General features: G+C 57.3%; 1 protein-coding gene across 15 annotated transcripts in view; it reads left to right on the forward strand.

The window, feature by feature from the left end:
* Positions 1–24,704, forward strand: part of ACSF3 (acyl-CoA synthetase family member 3) — a 76,023-nt gene that overhangs the window by 39,966 nt on the left and 11,353 nt on the right. For 4 of the 15 annotated variants that reach the window (XM_078357993.1, XM_078357994.1, XM_008986380.5 and 1 more), the window contains 4 exons: positions 3,808–3,934; positions 15,874–16,008; positions 16,499–16,610; positions 22,288–22,922. In XM_078357993.1, coding sequence (XP_078214119.1) covers positions 3,808–3,934; positions 15,874–16,008; positions 16,499–16,610; positions 22,288–22,405 — 492 coding nt within the window. In that variant the 3' untranslated portion in view covers positions 22,406–22,922. Of the gene's footprint in view, positions 1–3,807; positions 3,935–15,873; positions 16,009–16,498; positions 16,611–20,400; positions 20,817–22,287; positions 22,923–24,704 lie in introns of those variants that run through there. The other 11 variants (XM_054248742.2, XM_054248743.2, XM_054248741.2 and 8 more) reach the window with 4 other exon arrangements.

Consider the following 24,704-nt stretch of genomic DNA (forward strand, 5'->3'; position numbering starts at 1 on the left):
TACTCAGGAGGCTTAGGTGGGAAGGTCACCTGAACCTGGGAGTTTGAGGCTGCAGTGAGCTGTGATTGCACCACTGCACTCCAGCCTGGGGGACAGCAAGAGTGTGTGTCCTTCTTGTTTTGTAAATGTCTGTTCTGTTAATTAGATGAAGGTGTTTGACAGTGTATCCTTGCTGGTTTTCTCACCACGTGTTCTCTTAAAAGTGAGGGCTTGAATTTTTCAGCTGTAACTGCCTCTTTCTGCTTTGCCTTTTGCTTCGTATACTTTGAAAGTCTGTTCTTCGGTACATTCACATTTCCGAATGATTGTGTCTTAAACGTGTAATGCTTCTGGCAATGCCGTGTGCTCTAAGTCACTGTGACATTAATGTCGCTGTTTGAATTTCTCTTGATTGGTGTCTGCTCAGTATATACTGTTGGCCCCTCTGCTTCCAACTTACCTGTATAATTGTAAGAAAGTTTCTTATAAACGGCGCATCGCTGGGTTATGCGTGGTTTTAATCCAGCCTGACAAGCTTTGTAATTGGTATGTTTAGACCGTTCACATTTAATGTAATTATCAATGGGCTGGAATTTCCGCCTCCCATTTACTATGTGTTTGCTGCTATTTCCTGAGGGTTTTACTGCCTAAGTTTACTGTCTTCTTTGAGGTCATTTCTTCCTATTCTGTTCTGTTTTGTCTCTTAAGTTCTTGACCATAAATGCTTTGCATAGTTTTTTAAGTTCCAGGGAATAAAATATCCAGACTTCGTTTTTCACAGTCTACTTAGAATAAACATTGTAACACCTCGACAAGACTGGAGCCATACCCGGCCTCCGTGTGGGTCACTGACCCTCTGCCTCTATGTTGTAGTTGTCATAATTCCTGTATTTGTTGTCAACTCCATTCAACAAAATGGTCACTTTTGCTTTCCACAGTCAGAAACACTTTAGAGAACTGGAGAAGCAAGGAACTCAGCTTATTCATCCAAATATTTCCCTCTTCTGCTGCTTGCCTTTATTTCTAGTGTTCCGTCCGGAGGACATTCTGTGGGAATTCTTTAGATCAGGTCTGCTTGCAACAAATTATCTTATTTTTATTCATCTAAGAATTTCTTGATTTTCTCTTTCTTCCTGAAAGATATTTTTATTGATTATGAATTATGCGTTTATAATTGTTTTCTTTTGGCACTTTAAAAATGACTCTTGGCCCATTGCGGTGGCTCCCGCCAGTAACCCCCGTACTTTGGGAGGCCGAGGGGGGCAGATCACTTGAGGTCAAGAATTTGAGACCAGTCTGCCCACCATGGGAAAACTCCATGTCTTCTAAAAATACAAAAATTAGCCAGGCTTGGTGGAATGCACCTACAATCCCAGCTATTTGGGAGGCTGCAAGGAGGTTGCAGTGAGCCAGGATCACGCCACTGCACTCCAGTCTGAGCAACAGAGGAAGTCTCTGTCTCAAAAAATAATAATAATAAAAATATTATGCTTCTTTCTATAATAAAAATATGATGTGTTTCTTTTATGATAAAAGTAATAAAAATACCTGCTGCTTTCTGGCCTCCATTGTTTCCGTGGAGAAAGCAGTGGTCGCGGGAGCCGCTGTTCCTGTCGAGCCGTCGGTGACTGCATGACGACCTGTCTGCACTTGTACGTCCTTTGCTTTGTTCTGTTTGGGATCTGCTCAGCTTCTTTAATTTACAGGCTTGTGTTTTCACCAAATTTTGGGTTTTTAGCCCAGGTGTGTCACACGCCTTCCCGCACCTGAGTCTCGTGTTTTCCCCTGTCACCCGCAGTGTGAGCGCCAGCCCGCTGCGAGCTCGTGTTCCTGGCCGTTTTGCTCTGTCGTTCAGGTTGGACATTTCTATCGCTCTGTCTTCACACTGTCAGTCATTCTGCCATTGAGCCGATCCAGTGACATCTTTTTATTTCTGTATTTTTCAGTTTTAAAATTTTCGTTTGGTTCTGCTTTGTATGTTATTTCTTGGTTGAGACTTTCTGTTTTTCCATGTATTTCCAAACATTTGTCCTTACTATTTCTTTTCTTTCTTTCTTTCTTTTTTTTTTTTTTTTGAGACAGAGTCTCTGTCGCCAGGCTGGAGTGCAGTGGCACAATCTTGGCTCACTGCAACCTCCACCTCCCGGGTTCAAGCAATTCTCCTGCCTCAGCCTCCTGAGTAGCTGGGATTACAGGCACGCGCCACCACACCCAGCTAATTTTTTTGTATTTTTAGTAGAGACAGGGTTTCACCATGTTGGCCAGGATGGTCTCAATCTCTTGACCTCGTGATCCGCCTGCCTCAGCCTCCCAAAGTGCTGGGATTACAGGTGTGAGCCATCCCGCCCGGCCAGTACCCTGGACATTCGTAATGTTAGGGATGAGATTCTTTGTCTTACTTAACTTCCACGAAGATGTGGATGTGTTTGTTTTACTGTGACTTGGTTGGCGTAACTCCGTAAAGTCTGACCTTGTTCCCTGGGACTGGTTTCAGTGTCATTTTATTTTTAGGGCCTTGGCCTTGCTGTCTCTGCACATCCCACGGGTGTACTGACTGGTAGCCAGTCTGACCACAGCAGTGGAGCAGATGAAGGACAGCAGTGGAAAATCCCACGAAATCCAAATTAAGTCCGTGGTTCCCTTTGAAAACACAAACACAAGCCTCTGAGCAGGCAGGAGTTAGGCTGGGCACTGCACGGAAAGCCCATGACCGCGTGAGGCAGGCATCTCACGTCCTGTGCATGGCGTCCACCCTCCTGGAGGAGCCCAGGCTGCCGGGTTAGCAGCAGGTGACACAGTTGGCCGAGGCCGCCGTGAGCAGTGTTGACCCAGGGGCCTGTCAGCTTCCTTTCTGCGCATCAGATCAATGTGTTCTGCGGTTTCACAGCCTCTGCCTTGGCCCCTGGCTTTTTGATCCATTCCAGATGGCAGGTGATGAGCCTCAGTGAGACTCTACGCATCCCTTGACCTCCTGGGTCACAGCCAGACGCCGTCACAGTTGAGAAGCTGAGGGTCGTGGTGCTGACCGCTGCTCACCTGAGGCCCCTGCTTCTACTCTGCCCTCCCCAGACCCTCCTGACCATTGAGCCAAGGGCTTGGCTGGTGTCTTCACAGACCCGCCACGTCCAAGGCCTCCCTCGTGCTCACACCATATGCTCCTGATGTGCCGGGAGCGCCAGCTCAGGCTCATGTAACCCAGCCTTCCTCCCGCCCTCCCTACGGTCACCATAGAAGAATGCCACGGCTGTGCTTCCTGGGGCCACAGCAGTGCCTGCATGTCTAACAAGGACCTCCAGGGACCCTCCACCCTTGGGCCCCACCTTCCCTCCCAGGAGTCTTCCCTCCTGTAATTGGTCACTCTGCCCTGTGGAGGGTGCTGCCCACTCCAAGCTGCCCCAGCCCTTACAGGCAAGGTTTGCACAGATGCCTGCTGCTACGCTTCCTGGTTTGAGAAACACCCTGAAGATGGGATTTGGGCGCAGGTTTTAGAAGTGGACAGGCTGCCCGAATCCAGCATAGGCCCCGAGTGCTGAGGGCAGTGCCAGGCACATGCTCAAGTCTAGAGGACGGGGTAGCAACATCTGCTTCTGTAGCTGTTCTTGGACAAGTGAAAGGCCACCCGGCTCCTGGTCAGGGCACCAGGGCCTGTGCCACGGACGGCGGAATGCTTAGCTTGGGGTGGTTGGCTTCTACCTCTCGAAAGCTGAGTTTTCCACACGTTCCAGCAGAGCGTTCAGTTCCAGGAAGCACGTGGGGATGCGCAGGGTGGCAGCACCCGCACCAGGTGGGTGTGCCGCCTCTGACCTGCACGTGCTTCATCTTCCGCAGGTGACCCCAGGGTTTGAAGAGAAGGACGGGGAGCTGCTGGTGAGGGGACCCTCCGTGTTTCGAGAATACTGGAATAAACCAGAAGAAACTAAAAGCGCATTCACCGGGGATGGCTGGTTTAAGACAGGTAGGACCCAGCCCCGGGGGAGCGGAGGAGACCCCGGGGCGGGGGAGGGGACAGGCAAGAGCACGCCTTGCCCGGGTTCAGTGACACTAAGCCTGGGAATTCCAGAACTTTCAGCCAAAGGCAGAAGACGGGGGTGGTGCGGGTAGGGCTAGAGACCACTGTTCCGGCGCTGCACCCTCTGAGCACCCAGCCTCCCCACCAGCCTCTAGAGCAGGGTCTGTGGCCCCATCTATCAGTCCCTCGGTGCCCCGAGACAAGACATCTGCACTGTCCCTCAGCGCGGCAGCCGCTCCGGCGAGTACATATCCTAACCGCAGATGCTGGACACCACACACCCCTTCCTGTGGCCCCTCTGCACTTTGTGGGCCAGGGCGCCCTCCACCTCCCAAGTGCACCCCTGCACCAGAGACCTCATCACCCCCACGCCCAGCCGCCCTCAGGCCCTGCACATCCTCCCTCTACCCACCGCGGTGCTGCATTATGATAGGTTTGCTGTGTGGCTGTTCTTTACCATTCTACATTAGCGCACTCTCTCTGCCTGCTGGAACAGGCCTGGGGGAGCGGGAACTTTGTGGCAGTCAGCTGAGACAGCAGTACCCCTGGAGCCTGTGGGCAGCCCCCACTGCCACCCTCATGCTCTCTCTGAGCCTGCCCTGAACTGCTGCCTGCCCCACCCCCTCCTTTGTGAGAAGCCGACTTGGGCCAGGATCCCGCGTCCCACCCCATGGGGCGCATTTGGACATTTGGATAGTGGACACGTTTGGGTGTGCAGGTGCAGGTGTTCACAGGTAGTGGATTTATCCAGAAGATCTGCACTTTGTTCCTGAACTCTGGGTGTGAGGGTGGGAGAGGCCCATTTTCACACATCAGAATCTGCTGGCCCAAACTCAGAAACACGCCTGCCACGTGCCCTTCCACAGGGAGCAGAGCTCAGGGGACACAGTGTGCAAGTGGGAGGGGCTCCTGGATGAGAGCGCGGGGGATGGGTTCCTGGAGGGGTGCTGGGAGGGAGGGGAGCGTGGGGGTTGGGCTCTGAAGGGGTGCGGGGAGGAGGAGAGCATGGGGAATGGGCTCCTGAAGGGGTGGGAGGGAGCAGAGCATGGAGGTTGGACTCCTGGAGGGGTGGGAGGGAGGAGAGCATGGGGGGTGGGCTCTGAAGGGGTGGGAGGGAGGAGAGCGTGGGGGGTGGGCTCTGAAGGGGTGGGAGGGAGGAGAGCGTGGAGGATGGGCTCCTGGAGGGGTGGGAGGGAGGAGAGCGTGGGGGATGGGCTCCTGGAGGGGTGCTGGATGGTGCTGAGTTCCCTGCAGCCTCCCTGCCTTGTGGCCTAGTCTGTGGCTCCCAGAGGCTCTGGAGCATGTGCTGCTGAGAGGCAGGCGTGCTAGGTGTGTGGTCCTTGAGCACATTTGCAAAGTGAAGATTTCTTGAGCCCCTAGAGCAGAGGCCAGTGCCCTATGCAGCATCCCACAGGCTCCCCAGGGGACCCCAGGAGGCACCTTCGTGGCTGGACATCAGCAGAGGACCCAGGGCTGGGGCCTAGAAGCCTGTCTGTGATAGGACGTGGCCGACACAGTCAGCCCTCCCTGCCGGTTGGTCGTTCATGTGCATCCCAGGATGCAGGCTGGTCTGGGGACTGAGCCTGTCCGTGACTCCCCTTCAGACTCGGAATCACAGGAGCCCGACCTGAGTCCGTCCTGCTCTGAGTGTCCCCAACCTCACTCACACTGTGGTTCTTCTTTTACTTTTAAATTCAGATAAAAAGCTGAAGATGTTTTTCTCTTAAAGCACAGGAACCAAAACCCTGTGGGTTTGTTGAGCGGCTGGGCTCTCTGAGCTGCTGGGAGGGCAGCCTGTGACATGCAGGGCTGTGGGCGCGGAAACCCGCCGTCCCCGGCACCCATGCGGATTTCAGCCGGGGCGGAATAGCGTGCATTAATTATTGTAAAGAGATGTCTTTAGGAGAAAATGGTTTTGAAATTCAGTTTAATTTCATTGTAATGTGCTGCAAACAGGAAGGGAGTATGTGTGTTTAATTGGCTCTCGGGGGTAAGGCCTGGAAGCCGCATGCCTTTGTCACAGGCCATTAGCGATGCCGCCTGCGTGATGAGAGCCTGCAATCAGCTCACAGCTGCCACTCCTTCAGGGAGAGCATGATATTAAATAGAAATCAGGAGAAATTAAACTTAACCCTTTCCCTGGCCAGCCCCTCCCACCACATGGATTCTGGCATAAGCTGACGGGCACAGGGGACGGCCGGGGATGGCTGGGGATGGCTGGACACGGCCTGGGATAGCCGGGGATGGCTGGGGACGACTGGGGATGACTGGGGATGGCTGGACACGGCCGGGGATGGCTGGGGATGACCAGGGATGGCTAGACATGGCCGGGGATGGCCGGGGTTGGCCGAAGCCAGTCCATAGTTCCTCAGCGGCCTCCTCCGGGTCAGGATGACAGGAGAGGTTGCCGCCTTCGATGCCGGCTACTCCTGCCTCCCTGACCTGCCTCCAAGCCTACAGCCTGCTTCTCCCTCAAGATTGCACAGGGGGCTTCAAGGCCATGGGGTCTCCACTGCTCAGGGGCGGGTCAAAGGTCTCCCTCAGGTAGTTCTTCTGACAGCCAAATGGTCTTTCCCAATGCTCTGACTCCACCTGCACTCTCTCAGAGACACACGGGCACATTTGCTGCCTGGGCCACATGGAAGGCAGCACGGAGGTGGGCATCCCTGCTAGGTGGTGGGAGCAGCAGCCCCTCCTGGGAGAACCAGGGTCAGGAGGGTGCAGTGGGGCAGGCCGGTGTCCCTGCATGGGTGGATGGGGTCTTAGGCTCTAGCTGGGGGAGGAAATCCGATGACAGAGCTCCATAGAGAAGAGCCCTGGGTCCCCGGAAGACCACTAGGAGCTTGCAGGGGAGGATTGCGGGGGGAGCCGGGGATCCCGGGAGGACCACCAGGAGTTCTTAGGGAAGGACTGAGGAGGGGAGCCCTGGGTCCCTGGAGGATTTGGAGGATTACCAGGAGCTTGTGGGGAAAGATGGGGAGAGGGGAGTAGGGGGCTGGAGAACCTCCAGGCAGAGACATCCTGCTCAGGGAGGGAGAAGGGAGCTGGGCCCAGGTGGCCCCATTCCTCGAGGCTGAGTGTCAGCCCTGTCACCTGGTCCCTCCATGCTCATGGGCACCACTGCCGGGCGCCAGCTTGCTTGTCAGCCTGTCTGAGGTCACTTCTTCCCGGGCCCAGCCAGGGCTCCATGTGTCACCGGTCATCCCCAGACCCTCTGGTTCTCAGCCATGGGGTGCTTACATCAGCCAGAAGGGTTAAAGGGACCTTATGATTTAGTGGGACTCGCTGGCCTCAAGAAGCAGAAAATCAGAGGCCCAGCAGCCCCAGCCACCTGGGATTTCCCCTGTGGAGCCAGAGCTGGCTGGGAGGCACCGGGGAGGCCCAGTGGGAACCCAGTCTCGTGGCCTCTCAGCTTCCCACAGCCCCAGTATCTCAGGTGGACACTGAGCCCCAGGCCTGGTGGCACATTGGAGGTCAGATGGTGGAACCTGAGCTGTTCCTACAGCCGTCCCCTCCTTCAGAGCAGGCGCCTTTTCAGAAGCCCTGGGGCCTTTGTGTCCTTGGCCAAAACTCTCCTGGCCGTCCTCCCTTTACAGGACACGGGCCCCTCTGTGGGACAAGGGAAGGACACAGGCATCCTGGTGGGAACCAAGGCCGGTCTGGCTGCTGCCAGCCCCTGCACCAAGGTTGCCAGCCAAGGTCAGAGGTGACCACAGGAGGACAGGTGCAGAAGTGCCCACACCCGCCTCAGCCCCTTCCATCTGGCAGAGGGACCCACTGGGCCTCTCTCATTGGCCGGGCTGTGTGGTGAAGCCCATCTCTTCCCTCTGAGCCACGTGTGCATGCTGACAGCTCCTGAGAGGGCTGTGTTTTGCTGCCTGCAGGTGCCAGGCTGACTGACAGGCCATGCTGAGGAGGGTCAGCCCCAACCCTCCTGCCATATGCCCTTCCCTGCAGCCTGTGGGGCCACTAGGGCCCACAGGGCCTCACCAGGCCCACGAGATGGGCGTCAGATGTATCTTAGCCTGGGTTCCCTAGAAAACGCATGAGGACTCTGGGCAAAGGGCAAGTGTTTTTCCTTTGGTTTTTTTAAAACCGAAGTTATGTACCCATGGTTTAAAGACCCACGCAGTCTTAGCAGTTCAGGAACCGAACTACAGCTGCGCCCCTTCCCCCAACCCTTCGGCTGCGGCTTCTGTGCGGTCTCTGTGTCCTGAGGACCCGCCGGCTGCGGCTTCTGTGCCATCTCCGCGCCCTGAGGACCTGCCGGCTGCGGCTTCTGTGTGTCTCCACGCCCTGAGGGCCGCGGCCGCCACCTCCAGACTCCTTTTTGCCTCTGTGGCTCCCACAGGAGGCCCCTCCTCAGGCTCTGCCCGGCTCTGTCGTGTGCAGAGTCCGCACTGTTGAGACCTGGTGTCCCCACTGAGAACTGAGCCCAGGAGACACTGCTGTTTTTTTCTTTGTTTTCCAGAGTCAGGAAAGCCTCGATTTTCTTGGTCTAGGTGTACCAGTTCCTCAAGGGCTGGGCTGGTCTCACCATGAGTCTCCTTCCCCTTCACAGCCCCTCCTTCCCTCCTGCTGGGTCAGGGCTTCTGCCCCTGCCGCAGTGCCCTCCTCCTCCCTCCTCCACCCCCCAGCTCTGGGGACTGCTCTCCCGTGGGGCTTCCTGAGGCAGGGAGCGTAGGGTTGGTATTGGAGACTTGCATGTCTCTGTCCTCGTTCTGCCCTCAGCCTTGGTTGCTGGTTTGGCTGGGTCTGGGGTTCTGGGTTAGAATCACTTCTCTATCGTTTTCTGGCCTCCAGAGCTGCTGGTGCCACAGCCATGTTGAATCCTGGCACTTGGTGACCCCTTGTTTTTAACATAAGGTGTCTCTTTCGTCCCCAGAGCCCTGAGCCCAGGTCAGGGAGCCTCCGGGTGGGGACTGAGCCCAGGTTGGGGAGCCACCGGGTGAAGGCTGAACCTAGGTCGGGGAGCTAGGTCTAGGCCATCCCTGGGACTCCCTCTGCCTTCAAGAATCCTCTTTCACCTCGGGCCCACAGGGGAGACCTGGATGACTGGAGCCTCCAATGTCCACGGGCACTGGAGCTTCCAGCACCTTCCCTCCTGCTGGGTGATGGCCAGTGCCTGCCTCAATGGAGGCCGCCTGCGCCGCTGCCCCTCCGAGCCTCAGTCTGTCGTCCTTGTAGCCACCTCCCCTGCCCAGGGGCAACTGGCGGAGCCTTTCATGTAAGTTGGTTTCCAGCTGCCCCTCTGTACCCACATGGGGGCACCTATTCCAGGCTCGAAGATGGGCCTCGGAGGCAGAGAGCAGAGCTCTCAGGGGCAGGGGCTCAGGCAGGGGCCTTGGGGTTCCCTCAGCGCTTCCTCACAGACCAGGCGCCAAGCTTCAAACACATTTTTTCGCTGGCGTCAGTGCATTTGGGAGCAAAAGTCCAACAGGCTGGGTCTGGGCATCTCCACACCTTGTTTCCTGGGACAGAGCTTTGGGGGGCTGGTGTCGCTCCACATCCAGGCTCAGGAACCAGAACTGCACAGCACAGGCGCTGTTGTTACCTCACATGCGGGTCAGGATGCCCCTGGCCGGGAGTGCTTCCTCCCAGGCCCACAGACAAGGTCTCTCGCCTGGGGACCAGGGGCCTCAGCACCGCTCTCCACCCATACTTCCGGGGAGAGAGTCTGAGTACTGGCAGATTTATTTTCAGTTACAGTGGAAGGCAGAGACGTGAAACAGCGCTGAATCCAAAAGCAGCTTATCAGTCCAGGTAATAGCACTGTGACTGCGACATTGTATCTGTCAGAACAAAACTCCCTTAATGCGAGAGTCAGGTCGAGGAGATATACAGCCCATTGGCAGCTGACTTTCATTCCAGAATCAATGCATCTTGGTAACTATGTTGTTATAAAAAGTAAAGGTTATCGGCCGGTCACTGAGGCTCACCTGTAATCCCAGCACTTTGGGAGGCTGAGGCAGGCAGATCACCTGAAGTCAGGAATTCAAGACCAGCCTGACCAACATGGTGAAACCCTGTCTCTTAAAAAAAAAAAGAAAAAGAAAAAAGAAAAGTAAGGGTAATTGAACTCATTTGACCTGCATTTCACAATGACCGAGTGTGTCCTCTGCGGCTCTGGGCGGCCAGTCGCCCTGGAGCCTGTGAACCTTGTGGGTCACCCTCACTGCCACGGCACCTCCTCCCGTGGTGTCCAACCTGCCCTTGATCGGCCGGGACGTTATTAAAACCCTGGCTCCAATGCCCCTGAACCCTTGATAGCAGGGTCCAAACCTGCAAGAACAATACCAGCCACTCTTTCCTTTGGCAGAGGCATAGCAAGGTGGGTGAGACAGGTGTTGGGCAGTCTGGGAATGGGCAGGGAGGTGCCAGCCCTTGGGGCTGAGGCTGCTCTGCGCTGAGAAGCTAGAACAAAGCCTGACGCGTTCCAAAGGCCAAGCTAAGGGCTGGGAGGGAAGCCTCGGGGCGACCCCTGTGGGCGGAGGCATCCAGGCCTTGCAGACAAGGCACCGGCCAGGGCAGGTAGACCGGAGGCGTTGGGGCAGAGGGGCCATGTGTGCACAGCAGGAGGGACCCTGAAGAGCCCCGGCCTAGAGGGGCCTTTGCAAGGAGGATACCAGGAATGTCCAGGCAAAGGCGACCAGGCCTGGGGGATGCACGTGGGGCTTGGCCTTTTTCTGTGGGCAGTGAGACGTCTCTCCCTACACCCAGAAGGAGCTGCAGGCAGCAGCGACGATGGAGATTCTGACTATGGAGGGCAGGGCTGGACCTCTGGCGCTTGCCGGGCTGAGAGCCACAGCACCCTCTGATGCCCAGGGTGGGAAAGATGCACAGCTGCCACCATCCACTGAGGGCCCACACACCCTGCACTCACTATCTTGGGCACAGAAGCTCCCTTCAAGAATCCTCCCTGAGACAGGCGTCTGTCACAGAAACAGGTCTCTGTCCTGCACTGATGGGCTTTGCCTATGGCTGCTAGCGAGTCTCAGGCACAGCCTTTCCCCACAGGTGTGGCTGCACCTGCTCTAGCACAGAAGCCTGGGGACCTGAGAATTGCACCATGCTGTGTGCTGACCCCTACGCTTCTGCCCTTCACATGGCTCAGTGGAAACGCTACGTGTAGCACAGTGGGCAAGCTGGGACCTGTGGTGACCCTGGGGTTGGAGGCCAGGCAGGGCTGTCACTGAGAAGCGGGACCCAGGAAACGGATGACTCCCAGGGATCTGAAGCCTGGGGGCCGGGGAATGAATTACTCCCTGCACCCACCAGTCCTTCCTGAGCACTGGCTCCTAGAGAAGCATCTCAGAGCAGAGGCAGCCACACCCACGCAGGGGAGAGACCCCTGGACAAGGCCTACAGCAGGGTCACTGGGCCTGGGCCTGACCGTGCTAGAAACAGCTCAGCCAGAGAGGATGGGCAGACAGTGTCAGCACTCCTGAAAGATCTCAGCTCCCAGCCTTTCACTCCTGGGGATACACAGCCACACCTGTAGACACAGCCACGCCTATAGAGACACACACCTGCAGAGACACAGCCACACCTGCAGACACAGCCATGCCTATAGAGACACACACCTGCAGACATACCCACACTTGTAGAGATACCCACACCTGCAGAGACCTGAGATACACCCGCAGACATCCATGCCTGCAGAGAGAGACACATACCTGCAGAGACGGCAGTGGCGGCGGGGGAGGGGTGGGGGGGTCTTGCAGTGTGCAGAGAGGTCTGGCGTGTGTGATCAGCCATTGCTGGGCCTTTCCTGTGTTTGTAGCACTCATTCCTTGTATTTATAAACTTAGTTTATGTGAATTTGTTCTTTAAGAAGTTGCACAATCATAATCCAGAGCTGACGTTGGTGTGACTTCTCTCTTGATGGGCTCACTTAAAGGGCTGCTGCTCCTGGAGATTGGGAAGAAAACTGCTACATAAACCAAAAAGCAAAAAACTTACTTAAAAAAGACAGATTCACAGGAAGTTAGAAATAGCACACAAGTGCTCCTTGTGCCATCCCCCCGTTTCTCCCAGTCTCAGACTGTCCTGCAGCCTCAGCCCTGTGCGCGTGTCTGTCCTGCAGCCTTGGCCCCGTGCGCGTGACTGTCCTGCAGCCTCGGCCCCGTGCGTGTGTCTGTCCTGCAGCCTCGGCCCCGTGCGCGTGACTGTCCTGCAGCCTCGGCCCCGTGCGCGTGTCTGTCCTGCAGCCTCGGCCCCGTGCGCGTGTCTGTCCTGCAGCCTCGGCCCCGTGCGCGTGTCTGTCCTGCAGCCTCGGCCCCGTGTGTGTGACCGTCCTGCAGCCTCGGGCCCGTGCATGTCTGTCCTGCAGCCTCGGCCCCGTGCGCGTGTCTGTCCTGCAGCCTCGGCCCCGTGCGCGTGACTGTCCTGCAGCCTCGGCCCCGTGCGCGTGACTGTCCTGCAGCCTCGGCCCCGTGCGCGTGACTGTCCTGCAGCCTCGGCCCCGTGCGTGACTGTCCTGCAGCCTCGGCCCCGTGCGCGTGACTGTCCTGCAGCCTCGGCCCCGTGCGTGACTGTCCTGCAGCCTCGGCCCCGTGCGCGTGACTGTCCTGCAGCCTCGGCCCCGTGCGTGTGACTGTCCTGCAGCCTCGGCCCTGTGTTTGACTGTCCTGCAGCCTCGGCCCCGTGCGCGTGTCTGTCCTGCAGCCTCGGCCCCGTGCGTGTGACTGTCCTGCAGCCTCGGCCCCGTGCGTGTGACTGTCCTGCAGCCTCGGCCCTGTGTTTGACTGTCCTGCAGCCTCGGCCCTGTGTTTGACTGTCCTGCAGCCTCGGCCCCGTGCGCGTGTCTGTCCTGCAGCCTCGGCCCCATGTGTGTGACTGTCCTGCAGCCTCGGCCCCGTGCGTGTGACTGTCCTGCAGCCTCGGCCCCGTGCGTGTGACTGTCCTGCAGCCTCGGCCCTGTTTGACTGTCCTGCAGCCTCGGCCCCGTGCGCGTGTCTGTCCTGCAGCCTCGGCCCCGTGTGTGTGACTGTCCTGCAGCCTCGGCCCCGTGCGTGTGACTGTCCTGCAGCCTCGGCCCTGTGTTTGACTGTCCTGCAGCCTCGGCCCCGTGCGTGTGACTGTCCTGCAGCCTCGGGCCCGTGCGTGTCTGTCCTGCAGCCTCGGCCCTGTGTTTGACTGTCCTGCAGCCTCGGCCCTGTGTTTGACTGTCCTGCAGCCTCGGCCCCATGCGCGTGTCTGCCCTGCAGCCTCGGCCCCATGCGTGACTGTCCTGCAGCCTCCGCCCCATGTGTGACCTCAACCCTGTGTGTAACTGTATTGCAGCTTTGGAACCAGGACACGGCACTGGGCAGTCATGGGGCGTGGACAGCTTCCTCAGCTCTACACACAAGGCATGTGCCTGTGTGAGCTTAGCTCTCTACCAACCCACTCCTGTGCAGCACCCCATGGCTGCCTCAAGCGGCCATCATGGCCTCACACCCCCTCCCACTGCTACCCCACACCCCTGGTCTTCCTGTGACTTTGCAGATAGGGAAGGTTCATAACTGCAGTCAGGTGATGGGGCCTTTTAGGAATGGTCGTTTCATCAGCAGCTCTCCCAGGAGGTCCATCTGGGCTGCTGCTGGGTCAGTGCTTTCCTGCCTGCCTCCCGCCCTCCATCAGTGCCTCTTCCTCTCCCATCCCCCAGTCAGCGCCTCTCCCCACCGCATCAGCACCTCTTCCCCCCACCACTGTTCCCACAGGATGCTCTCCTCGCACACCATGCCTGCGCTACAGCCCACTCCCCACAGCCTGTGTCCCGCACCTCAGAACCAGGGCCACACCCTTGGGCCCAGGCATTGTTCGGAGGGGCCCCTGGAGAGCAGTCGTGTCCAATGGCCCAGCCCTACTGGGAGCCTCTGTCACCCACTGTCCCAGTGTGGGGTGTAGGTACAGCCCGGGGATGACCCCTTCAGCACCACCTGCAGATCTGAGATTCTATCTTTGTCCTGAGGACACTCACCCTCGTGTCATGCTGTGATGACACTGGGCCCCTGGAGAGTTACACTTAGGGCAGCTTGAGAGGGTGCCAGGCACCCGGCAGCCTTGGGTGCAGGCAATGTGGCTTCCGGCAGCACCAGAGCAGGCCAGTGGCTCCTTGCTGCACCGGGTCTCTGGGTGGTGCAGGCCAGTGGGGACCTGCGTCAGAGGCTGTGGGGGGGACCCTGGGCACCCGGCAGCCTCCCAGGTATCAGCAGCTGTGGAGCAGGAGCAGCCTGGACGGGCTGGCTTAATGCAATTAAGAGATGTTGTTGGAAGACCAGTGGCTGTCTGTTCCAGAGGGGGCACATGGAGCCAGGCTGCACAGCAGGAGCACAAGCCACAGTGGGCCCCACAGGACTTGGGACAGGCTTTGTCCACCCCTGCCCACAGCCCTCCCTGCACGCCCCTTTCCAGCCAGCCAGCCACCCAGTCAGGCTACCCCAGGGCCACAGCGTGCTCACCTCCTGGTGGGGAGCCTTTTATTTTTTCTGCTTCCCATCAGCACAGAGTTCCAGAGTTGGGGAGGGGCCTGCCTGAACGCCCAGCCCTCCACTCCATAAATGAGCCCAAAGCCCACTGGGGCACACCCATCTGTCTTGTTTAATGGATTGAGGAGCGCACCGTGGGTCTCAAGGAGTGGCGAGGTGATGGATGAGGCCTTTCTGCATCTAACAGCATGATGTATAATGAAGTATTTATGATTTATTCCAGCTAATAACCTGTGTGGATTGCAGGGTGTGTGCAAGCAGACGGCGAGGCCTCAGCACTGCTCTCACATGCACCGCGTGCTCCCACGGCCTCAGGCGCACACGTGTGCCTGCTCACGCTCAGAGTCATGTGTACCATGCCCTCCCAGGCTGCACACGCACACTCACAGGCACACGCACCTTGTACCTATGCGCCGTGAGACCGCTTCGGGCCGGGAGTGCAGGCTCTGAGGCTGCAGCCGCTCTCCCGGGCTCCCCACCCTCGGTGGCCTGTGCTGTCTGTGTTGAGCTATTTGAGAAAGCAGGTAGCAGGGAAGGTCAGTTCCCAGCAGGAGGCTCCAGGAACTTCACGGGGACAAGCAGAGGCCATGGCTTTGCCTGAGGAAGAAAGTGTGGGGCAACCCAGCCACTGTTCTAGGACCAGTGTGGTCAGTTGCGGCGGGCAGGAGGTGGACACAAGTGGAGGCTCCAGGAACCAGGAAAGGCCCGTCCTCCTTAGCACCAGCCCCTCCCTGTGGGCCTCGGTGTGGGCTTCGGAGCCCCTCCCATAGAGAGGAGCTGGGCAGTCACTGCTGGACCCCACCAGGGTCGGGTGTTGAGAGGTGTCTTGTTCACTTGTTTGACTGAATATTTGGCCTGGATTCTTTCGTGGGCCTGAGAGAAACAGCAGCAGGCCCTGGTGGGCCTCAGCCCCTCCCCCAGAGCCTGCCTGCATGAGGGGTGGCCCCTGTGTGCTGCTGTCTAGGGAGGCTATCTGGGGCCTTAAAGCACAGCCAGGAGGCCCGGCACGCGCTGGCACCCGTCCTGAGCGAGGCTCACCCGGCGCACCCTGATGCCCGTCCTGAGTCAGGGTCAAAGCATCAGATCCTGTGCTTGGTGCTTAGAAAAGGCCACACATCCCACCTGTGACCGGTGGTTTCCAACGACTGTGACAGAAACAGGCTGAGCCGACTTGCTAATGCAGGGTGTCTGCAGCCCACAGCCCAGCAGTGCTTCAGCCACCTCCTGGTCCGGGGAGGCTCTGGGCCCCCGGAGGAGGTACATACGGCTGAGGTTGGGGAGGGGCAGATCCCATGCCGTGGGCACCGTCCCACCTTGGGATGCGCATCGTGACCTTCAGGAATGTGGGCTTACCTGGATGGCTGCTTCTGTATTGCGGTTGCCGTGGGGGTAACCAGAGCCCCCTTTCCTCAGGGGACACCGTGGTGTTTAAGGACGGCCAGTACTGGATCCGAGGCCGGACCTCGGTGGACATCATCAAGACCGGAGGCTACAAGGTCAGCGCCCTGGAGGTGGAGCGCCACCTGCTGGCTCACCCCAGCATCACAGGTGCGCGGCCAGATGGGCACTGGGGAGGCTGGGCTAGACGACCAGGTGCCGCCTTCCCCGGCTGCGGCTGCGTTTTGGAGGATTGCGGATGAGGCAGAGCTCCCTGTGATGCTTGCTTCTGCTCCCTACCCTGGCCAGGGCACACAGGGCTGATGGGGCACAGACTGCTCAGTGTTGGAGCTGCCCCCCACTTACCCACCGGGTCTCCCAGGCCTGATCAGGCACAGCTCGCATCTGCATGATGCCCCTGCGGGAGGGCAGTAGGGAGAGTGCAGAGAGCCAGGGGTGGGAAGGCTGAGCCCTGCGAGCACCCAGCGCCAGATCCACCATGGGGAGCCGCCCTCACTCCCCTCCCCACAGGACCAGCTGGCACCAGGACGGGCTCCAGGCCTGCAGCCAGACCGAGCACTCCCTGTGCATCCGGGCCCTCTCCAGCCTGTGAGTGCCACTGAGGCGTTCCCATGTCCCCATACCGTTCTTCTCTCTGCAGATGTGGCTGTTATTGGAGTTCCGGATATGACATGGGGCCAGCGGGTCATTGCTGTGGTGACTGTTGGAGAAGGGCACTCACTGTCCCACAAGGAGCTCAAAGAGTGGGCCAGGTAGGGCTGGGTGGGCGGGCAGGGCATCTGGGGGGTCTTGGTGGTCCGGGGTGAGGGCTGCCCTAGCTCTTGCCTCATTCAACGGTTCCAAGCTCTTGTCCTGGGTCCAAGAAGTATGAGGTTACACTGACAGTTTGACGGGTGAGGAGGGAGGAGAAGAATCTTCCTGAGCGATTAATTTTACTGAGTTCTCAGCAGAGAGAGAGGACGTGAGGGTGGTTAGCCACCCGGAGTTGGGTGTGGCTGGGTCCAGGGCTTTTTTGGGGCACAGAATGGGGAGAGGCAGGCTGCAGGTGACATTGGAAAAGGGTATGTGGTTGGTTAAAAAGCATTATTCAGAAAGAAACAGTGGGCAAAGGGGAGTAGAAGTTCTTGCTCCGGGCTGCAGGCTCCAGGCTGTGTTTGGTTGAAGACTGGTTTCCATGGGGGCCGCCCTGTCCCTCTGGACATTTGCCTGCCCCTGTTGCTGTCTTAAAGAGCTCCCCGAGGCAGTAATTTATAAGAAAAGAGGTTTAATCTGCTCCCAGTTCTGCAGGCTATAAGGAAGCATGGCTGGGGAGGCCTCAGGAGACTTCCATCCTGGTGGAAGTGAGGGGGAGGCCGGCCCGTCCCACATGGTGGAGCAGGAGTAAGAGCTCACCTATGGCAGATTCCTTCAGAACAGACGTTTGTCTCTGTTCTGTTCCCTCTCCGTTCACACCCTCCCTGCCTCCACCCTGACTCGCCTTCTCGTGAGCACTGAAGGTAGTTTTGGCTCATCAGATGTGACTCCACAAAGAGCAGGAACCCTTGCCCATCAGGCAGCACAGAGGCCCGGGTGTGCAGGGCACAGCTTTCATTAAACAGCCACCTTGTGGAAAAGAAAAGGTAGGTGTTGTGCTCAGAGCTGAGCCCTGGAGAGTTTCAGGGTCCAAATGTGCAGGAGCTGAGGTCCTGATGCTCCTCAGCCCTTGGCCGTGCTCAGGGCCACCCCTGCCTGAGGACACCAGGCCGCCCTCTCCCTGGGGACACCAGGCTGCCCGCCCCTGCTCTGTACATCTCTCTGGAGTCAGGCTCCTCGCGCAGCATCATGTGGGCAATGACAGTGGGTCACAGCTTCCTGAGGCAGGAAGCTGTGGGCTGGGCACTTGAGGGCCTGCTGGGGAGAAGCCACCTATGCGGGGCAGGACCAGGCTGGGAAGGCCACCCGTCATGCGGTCACAGCCAAGAACTTGCCAGTCCTGCAGGAGTCCCAGAGCCAGGCCCTTACTGTCCAGGCCACTGGCTGTGCTCAGGCGACAGCAGCCCCCACCTGCAGTGCTAACCCAGTTCACTGTGCCCAGACTGAGACTGCAGTAGGACAGGTGTTGGGTCTCCTTTCAGATTGAAAGAAGTCCCAGATCTGTGAACTTCAAGTCCTCAATTTAAACTACCGTAAAGCAAATACACGGCCACAAAGGCTCCACTGGTCAACTCTGTCAAACCTTTAGGGCAAAAAATAAAAGCAGACCCAACAAAGTAAGTGTCTGACGAAACAGAGCAGGGAGGAGCACTTCCTAACTCCCCTCCCGGGACCATCGCTGTCCCGAAATCAAAGCCGGACAAGGAAACGATAGGACAGAGTTCCCAGTGGGCACACACACAGTCCCTAACACAACATCAACAATGACATCCGATCAACGCACACAAAGACGGCACACACAATCCCCAACACAACATTAGCAGTGACGTCCGGTCAACGCACACAAAGACGGGGCACACACAGTCCCTAACACAACATCAGCAGTGACATCTGATCAACGCACACAAAGACGGCACACACACAATCCCCAACACAACATCAGCAGTGACGTCCGGTCAACACACACAAAGACGGCACACACACAGTCCCTAACACAACATCAGCAGTGACATCTGGTCAACGCACACAAAGACGGCACACACACAGTCCCTAACACAACATCAGCAGTGACATCCTGTCAACGCACACAAAGACGGTACACACACAGTCCCCAACACAACATCAGCAGTGACGTCCAGTCAACGCACACAAAGACGGCACACACGCAATCCCCAACACAACATCAGCAGTGACGTCCAGTCAACGCACACAAAGACAGCACACACACAGTCCCTAACACAACATCAGCAGTGACATCCGATCAACGCACACAAAGACGGCACACACACAGTCCCTAACACAACATCAGCAGTGACGTCCGATCAACGCACACAAAGACAGCACACACACAATCCCCAGCACAACATCAGCAGTGATATCCAGTCAACACACACAAAGACGGCACACACACAATCCCTAACACAACATCAGCAGTGACGTCCGATCAACGCACACAAAGACGGCACACACACAGTCCCCAACACAACATCAGCAGTGACGTCCGATCAACGCACACAAAGACGGCACACACACAATCCCTAACACAACATCAGCAGTGACATCCGGTCAACGCACACAAAGACAGCACACACACAATCCCCAGCACAACATCAGCAGTGACGTCCGATCAACGCACACAAAGACGGCACACACACAGTCCCTAACACAACATCAGCAGTGACGTCCGATCAACGCACACAAAGACGGCACACACACAGTCCCCAGCACAACATCAGCAGTGACGTCCGATCAACGCACAAAGACGGCACACACACAGTCCCCAACACAACATCAGCAGTGACGTCCGATCAACGCACACAAAGACGGCACACACACAATCCCCAACACAACATCAGCAGTGACGTCCGATCAACGCACACAAAGACGGCACACACACAATCCCCAACACAACATCAGCAGTGACGTCCGATCAACGCACACAAAGACGGCACACACACAGTCCCCAACACAACATCAGCAGTGACATCCGGTCAACGCACACAAAGACGGCACACACACAATCCCTAACACAACATCAGCAGTGACATCCTATCAATGCACACAAAGACGGCACACACACAGTCCCCAACACAACATCAGCAGTGACATCCTATCAATGCACACAAAGACGGCACACACACAGTCCCCAACACAACATCAGCAGTGACATCCTATCAATGCACACAAAGACGGCACACACACAGTCCCCAACACAACATCAGCAGTGACGTCCGGTCAACGCACACAAAGACGGCACACACACAGTCCCCAACACAACATCAGCAGTGACGTCCGGTCAACGCACACAAAGACGGCACACACACAGTCCCCAACACAACATCAGCAGTGACATCCTATCAATGCACACAAAGACGGCACACACACAGTCCCCAACACAACATCAGCAGTGACGTCCGGTCAACGCACACAAAGACGGCACACACACAGTCCCCAACACAACATCAGCAGTGACGTCCGGTCAACGCACACAAAGACGGCAGTACTGAAGCCAGGGATAGAGGGTCACTTTCCTATTCAAAACTGGGTTCCTGTAATTCACCATATTTACAGAATGTAGAAGAAAAAGCATATTTCAAGAGATACAGAAAAAGCATTTGCAAATCTCAAAACCCTTTTGTAACAAAAACTCTTAGCAAACCAGGAGAAGGAAAATTCCTGATTCTGATGAGGGCGTCTATAAAAAGCCACCAGGTGATGTCCTGCTCAGTGGGGAGCTGCTGGCACTTTCTTCTTGTGACCAAGAAGGGGTGTCTGCCCTTCCCAGTGCCCCCCAGTCTCATTCAACCAGAGTCTGTTCGCTGTTAGAGGTCGAGACACTGGTTACACATGGAGGCTGGGGAGACTCAGGCAGGCATGGGCTTCTGAGGACCTGGCCGTGTTCCCTTTCAGCCTGGGTGCCACTCAGATGGGGGCAGTTGCTTCAATCAAACTTCAGAAATTCCTACACAGGCCAGGCACAGTGGTTCCCGCCTGTAATCCCAGCACTGTGGGAGGCCAAAGCAGGTGGATCACCTGAGGTCAGGAGTTCGAGACCAGCCTGGCCAACATGGAGAAACCCTGTCTCTACTAAAAATAAAAAATTAGCCGGTCATGGTGGCAGGCACCTGTAATCCCAGCTGCTCCGGAGGCTGAGGCAGGAGAATTGCTTGAACCCAGGAGGCGGAGGTTGCAGTGGGCGAGATCACACCGCTGCACTCCAGCCTGGGCGACAGAGCAAGACTCCGTCTCAAAAAAACTGCACATCCCTCACCACACTGTGCATTGGACAGCCGGGTGTGAATTACACCTCCATGTAAATATCTGTAATAGTTTTATGTAACTGTGAAATATGTGGGAAAGTTGGAGGTGGGCGCAGTGACATGTGCCTGTAGCACTTGGGGAGGCCACAGGAGGATTCTTTGAGCCCAGGAGGTGAAGGCTTCAGTAGCTGTGACTGCACCACTGCACTCTGGCCCAGGCAACAGTGAGACCCTGTCTCAGAAAGAAGAGAGAAAAAAAGAAAAATGTGGAGGTCAAGGTTGATAGCAGCACTGAGGTGGAAGCCAGCTGCCCCTGGGGAGTGAGGGACTAGGCTGGGCCGACTCTCCTCCATCCTGAGAGGCATTCGGGCAGGGGCAGGTAGGCAGGGGGCCTTGCTGCGTCTCTGGCCGTTTCTGGATGGCAGGCAATGCTTTCTCCATGAAATGCGTCAAGAAAACACGACACTTGGTTTCTGGACTTTTCTGAGATGAGAACAGTAACCTGAACGGTCAACGGTCGGATTGTTTTCTGACACGGCTCAGTGCAGCCCGCAGGCCCTGAGCCAGCCCTCCCTGTGCCTCGGCCGCAGCCGCACGACCACCTGCCTTCAGGGGGTTCGTCTCATTTATTTCCTCCCCTCCTTTTTTATTCTAGTCGCCCAGGCTGGAGTGCAGTGGCGCAATCTCAGCTCACTGCAACCTCTGCCTCTTGGGTTCAAGTGATTCTCCCTCTTCGGCCTCCCAAATAGCTGGGATTACAGGCATGAGCCACCATGCCTGGCTAATTTTTGTATTTTTAGTAAAGATGGGATTTCACCATGTTGCCAGGCTGGTCTTGAACTCCTGACCTCGGGATCTGCTCACCTCGGCCTCCTACAGTGCTGGGATGACAGGCGTGAGCCACTGTGCCCGGCCTTTCCTTCTTTCTTTAAATGGTGAATGGAGGAGAACCAAGCACCACAGTCTCAGCTTCTGATCCCAGCCCACTGCCCTCGGCCCCACCCACCAAGTTTTGGCTGTGAGGAAAGGGGACGCTGAGTGGAGATGTCAAGTCTCAGGGGCCGTCCCTGCCATGCAGCGTCTGAGTCCTCCTGCCATGCAGGCTGCTGTGTGCAGAACCACGTGGCCTTTTCCCATCTCAAATGCCCCTGTCCCTGCCCACCACTCCCCACCCCTTCCAGATGTCTCCTCTGGAAGGGGACCTGGCCATAGGGTGACACAGGGTATTCCAGCTACAGTGCTGGGTCTTGGAAGGCCTGGCCCGGTGTAGGGGCCCTCCACCCTGCAGGCCACTGTGTGCAGCCCTGTCCTCAGGGCTGACCTCACCCAGGACCTGCATGCACTGTGGCTTCTGTGGTAGCAATGATGGCAGCATGCCACCACCTCCTGCAGTCACCACCCCTGGGCTGCTGGGGCAGAGATGGCTGTGGTCACCCAGTACACATGCCTGGCCAGGTGCAGGGTCCCAGGGGCACCCGAGTTCCTGCCACTGGGCAGTGTCAGGGCCACACGCCTCAGGCTGTGCTCGTCTCTGCAGAGACGTCCTGGCACCTTACGCAGTGCCCTCGGATCTCGTGCTGGTGGAGGAGATCCCACGGAACCAGATGGGCAAGACTGACAAGAAGGAGCTCATCAGGCGCTTCTGCCCCTCATGACCCAGGTGCCAGGGGCTGGGCACTCGGACTGGAGGTCTGTCAGGGATCGATCGGCAGGTGCCCCCTTCATGCGAGCACCTGGGGTCTGGGCGGAGAACTGGCCTCAAACCTCAGCCCCGCAAATCACGACACACAGAATCAGCGGTTTGGGATGAAATCACCTCATGAGGCCCCAGCCTCGGCCCACTTGCTGCTTAAGGAAACTGTCCCTGTCCCTGGTGTCACCTCTGCCTGGTCAGCACCGACCTCACCCGTGCAGCGTGAGGCAGCCATGCTCCATTGTGGCCTGGTCACCACTGACCTCAGTCGTGTAGTACGACGCAGCCACGCTCCGGCGTGGCTGACCCCACGCATTCCACCCCTGCCTGGTCAGCATCCACTTCACAGTGAGCCCCATACACTCAGGCACCTCCCACCCCACAGTGCCCTGTGGCTGCTGGGCTCTCCAGGGCAGGTCCCAGGAGGGTCCTTGAGGTATCCCCCAAAAAAGAAATAAAGACTCCACTGGAGGAAAGAAGCCCCTGTCCCATGCCGTCTGCCCTGCCTGTGCCTCCCCAGATCCAGTGTCTCCCGGCCCACCTAGGAGGTCTGGGCAGTGCCGGGGGAGCCTCCTGGGAGGAGCTGAGGGTTCACAAACCTCCCAGAGCCAGCCCTGCCCCGCGGGTCTCGGGAATCTGAGGAGAACAGCTCCTGCTGTGGGGACACCTGCCACCCTGCACAGTCCTGTGTGTCCGCCGGCACGTGCCACCAGAAGTGTGCAGATGGACAGCCCTGGAGCCGCTCTGCTGGGACCCCGCCTCACCCCCCAGCGCAGGGACTGTCCAGGTCTTCTCCACACCAGCCCCTCCTCAGCCCGTGAACCCTCCCTCCCATCACCATCTCCACCCAGAGCCCCACCTGCCCCATCACCCCCGATCTCATGTCTGCGGCTTGCTGACCCTTCCCACAGGCTTGAACGATGCAGAAACCTCAGGAAGGTGTGTTGTGAATGTTGGGTGCACCCACGTCGCATGTACTTAGTGGGGTCAATTCAGATGCACGGGGACCGTGGAGAATCCAGAAGTTTCTGAACAGTTTTCAGGAGCACAGCCTCTGGGAAGTAGCATTCACAGCTCTTGGAAGTAGATGCTCAGTGCCGAAAAGAAAAACAGGCACCGAGACAAAGGATCTTTCAGCAACAGAAGTTTCACCTCCTGGGCTGCAGGAAGGGGACCCTCACTGGCCTTCGTGCCAGGAGAGTACAATGAACAAAGGAAAACAGACAATGTATCCCTTATGCACGGGGGTCATCCTTGCTGCTGTGTCTGATCTCCTTTGGCTGGAGCCAGACCTCACGTTCTAAACTAAAACCCGATTGGCTAACAACTTAAAACTCTCTAAACAGGTAAAAGCAGTGGAGAGCTGGGGCATGCCTGTGAGCACGTCCAGCACAGGTATCTTGGTTAAAGTACAGGACACAGAATGTACCACGTGCCTGTAAGCACGGCGTGTCTAACAGCTACATAGCACAGGGCTTAACAAAGTTATTAGCACACTTATTCTTTAACAAGAAAGGAAACTTTAAGAAGGAACTTTTTCGAATTTCCCGTAATAGCCCAGCAGTGTCTGGTCTCAACTTACCCAGAACGTTCTGCCCTCAGAATGCACGTATGAAAGGGGGGCCATAAACTAGTGTCCCAGGTAGAGGTCCAGCCCCATCTCAGGCTCATGAGCCTCAGGGACAGGCAGGCATGGCCTGGGGCCCCTGCTCACTTCAGCATGTCGCCACCGAGCTCATGTGAGGCCACAGAGCAGCATCCAGCCCTGCCTTCCAGGACGGGTGGGCACCCCTGGCCGCAGCCCGACCACACCTGAACTCCTGCCTCACCATGTGGCCTTGTGCCCTGAACGGTCAGGGGAAGGGGGCCTGCCCAAGTGCCAGAGGCCGGCACCCCAGGGAATGGCACCCAGAGACTGCGGTCCAGATGGCGGTGTCTAGGCCTTGCTAGTAGCTAAGGAAATGCCTTCTGTTCGGAAAACGTCAGATTTCACATAGCCCGATTGTTACTTCCACTGATTCTACATTCGCATCTCCTTTAACCCTGAAAATCTGATTCCTGAGAAGTTTACATAATCATTTGCTTTATACGATAGTATGTATCACTTCCTTTCAAAAGTACACGGGCAACTGCGCTGCCAGTACCGCACACGGCAGATGCCACAGTATGTACCGTACGCTCTGAACCAGGGCAACTGCGCTGCCAGTACCACAAACTGCAGATGCCACAGTATGTACCATACGCTCTGAACCAGGGCGACT

This window comes from Callithrix jacchus, chromosome 20, assembly GCF_049354715.1.
Source record: "Callithrix jacchus isolate 240 chromosome 20, calJac240_pri, whole genome shotgun sequence".
In the NCBI taxonomy this organism is placed as follows: Eukaryota; Metazoa; Chordata; class Mammalia; order Primates; family Cebidae; genus Callithrix; species Callithrix jacchus.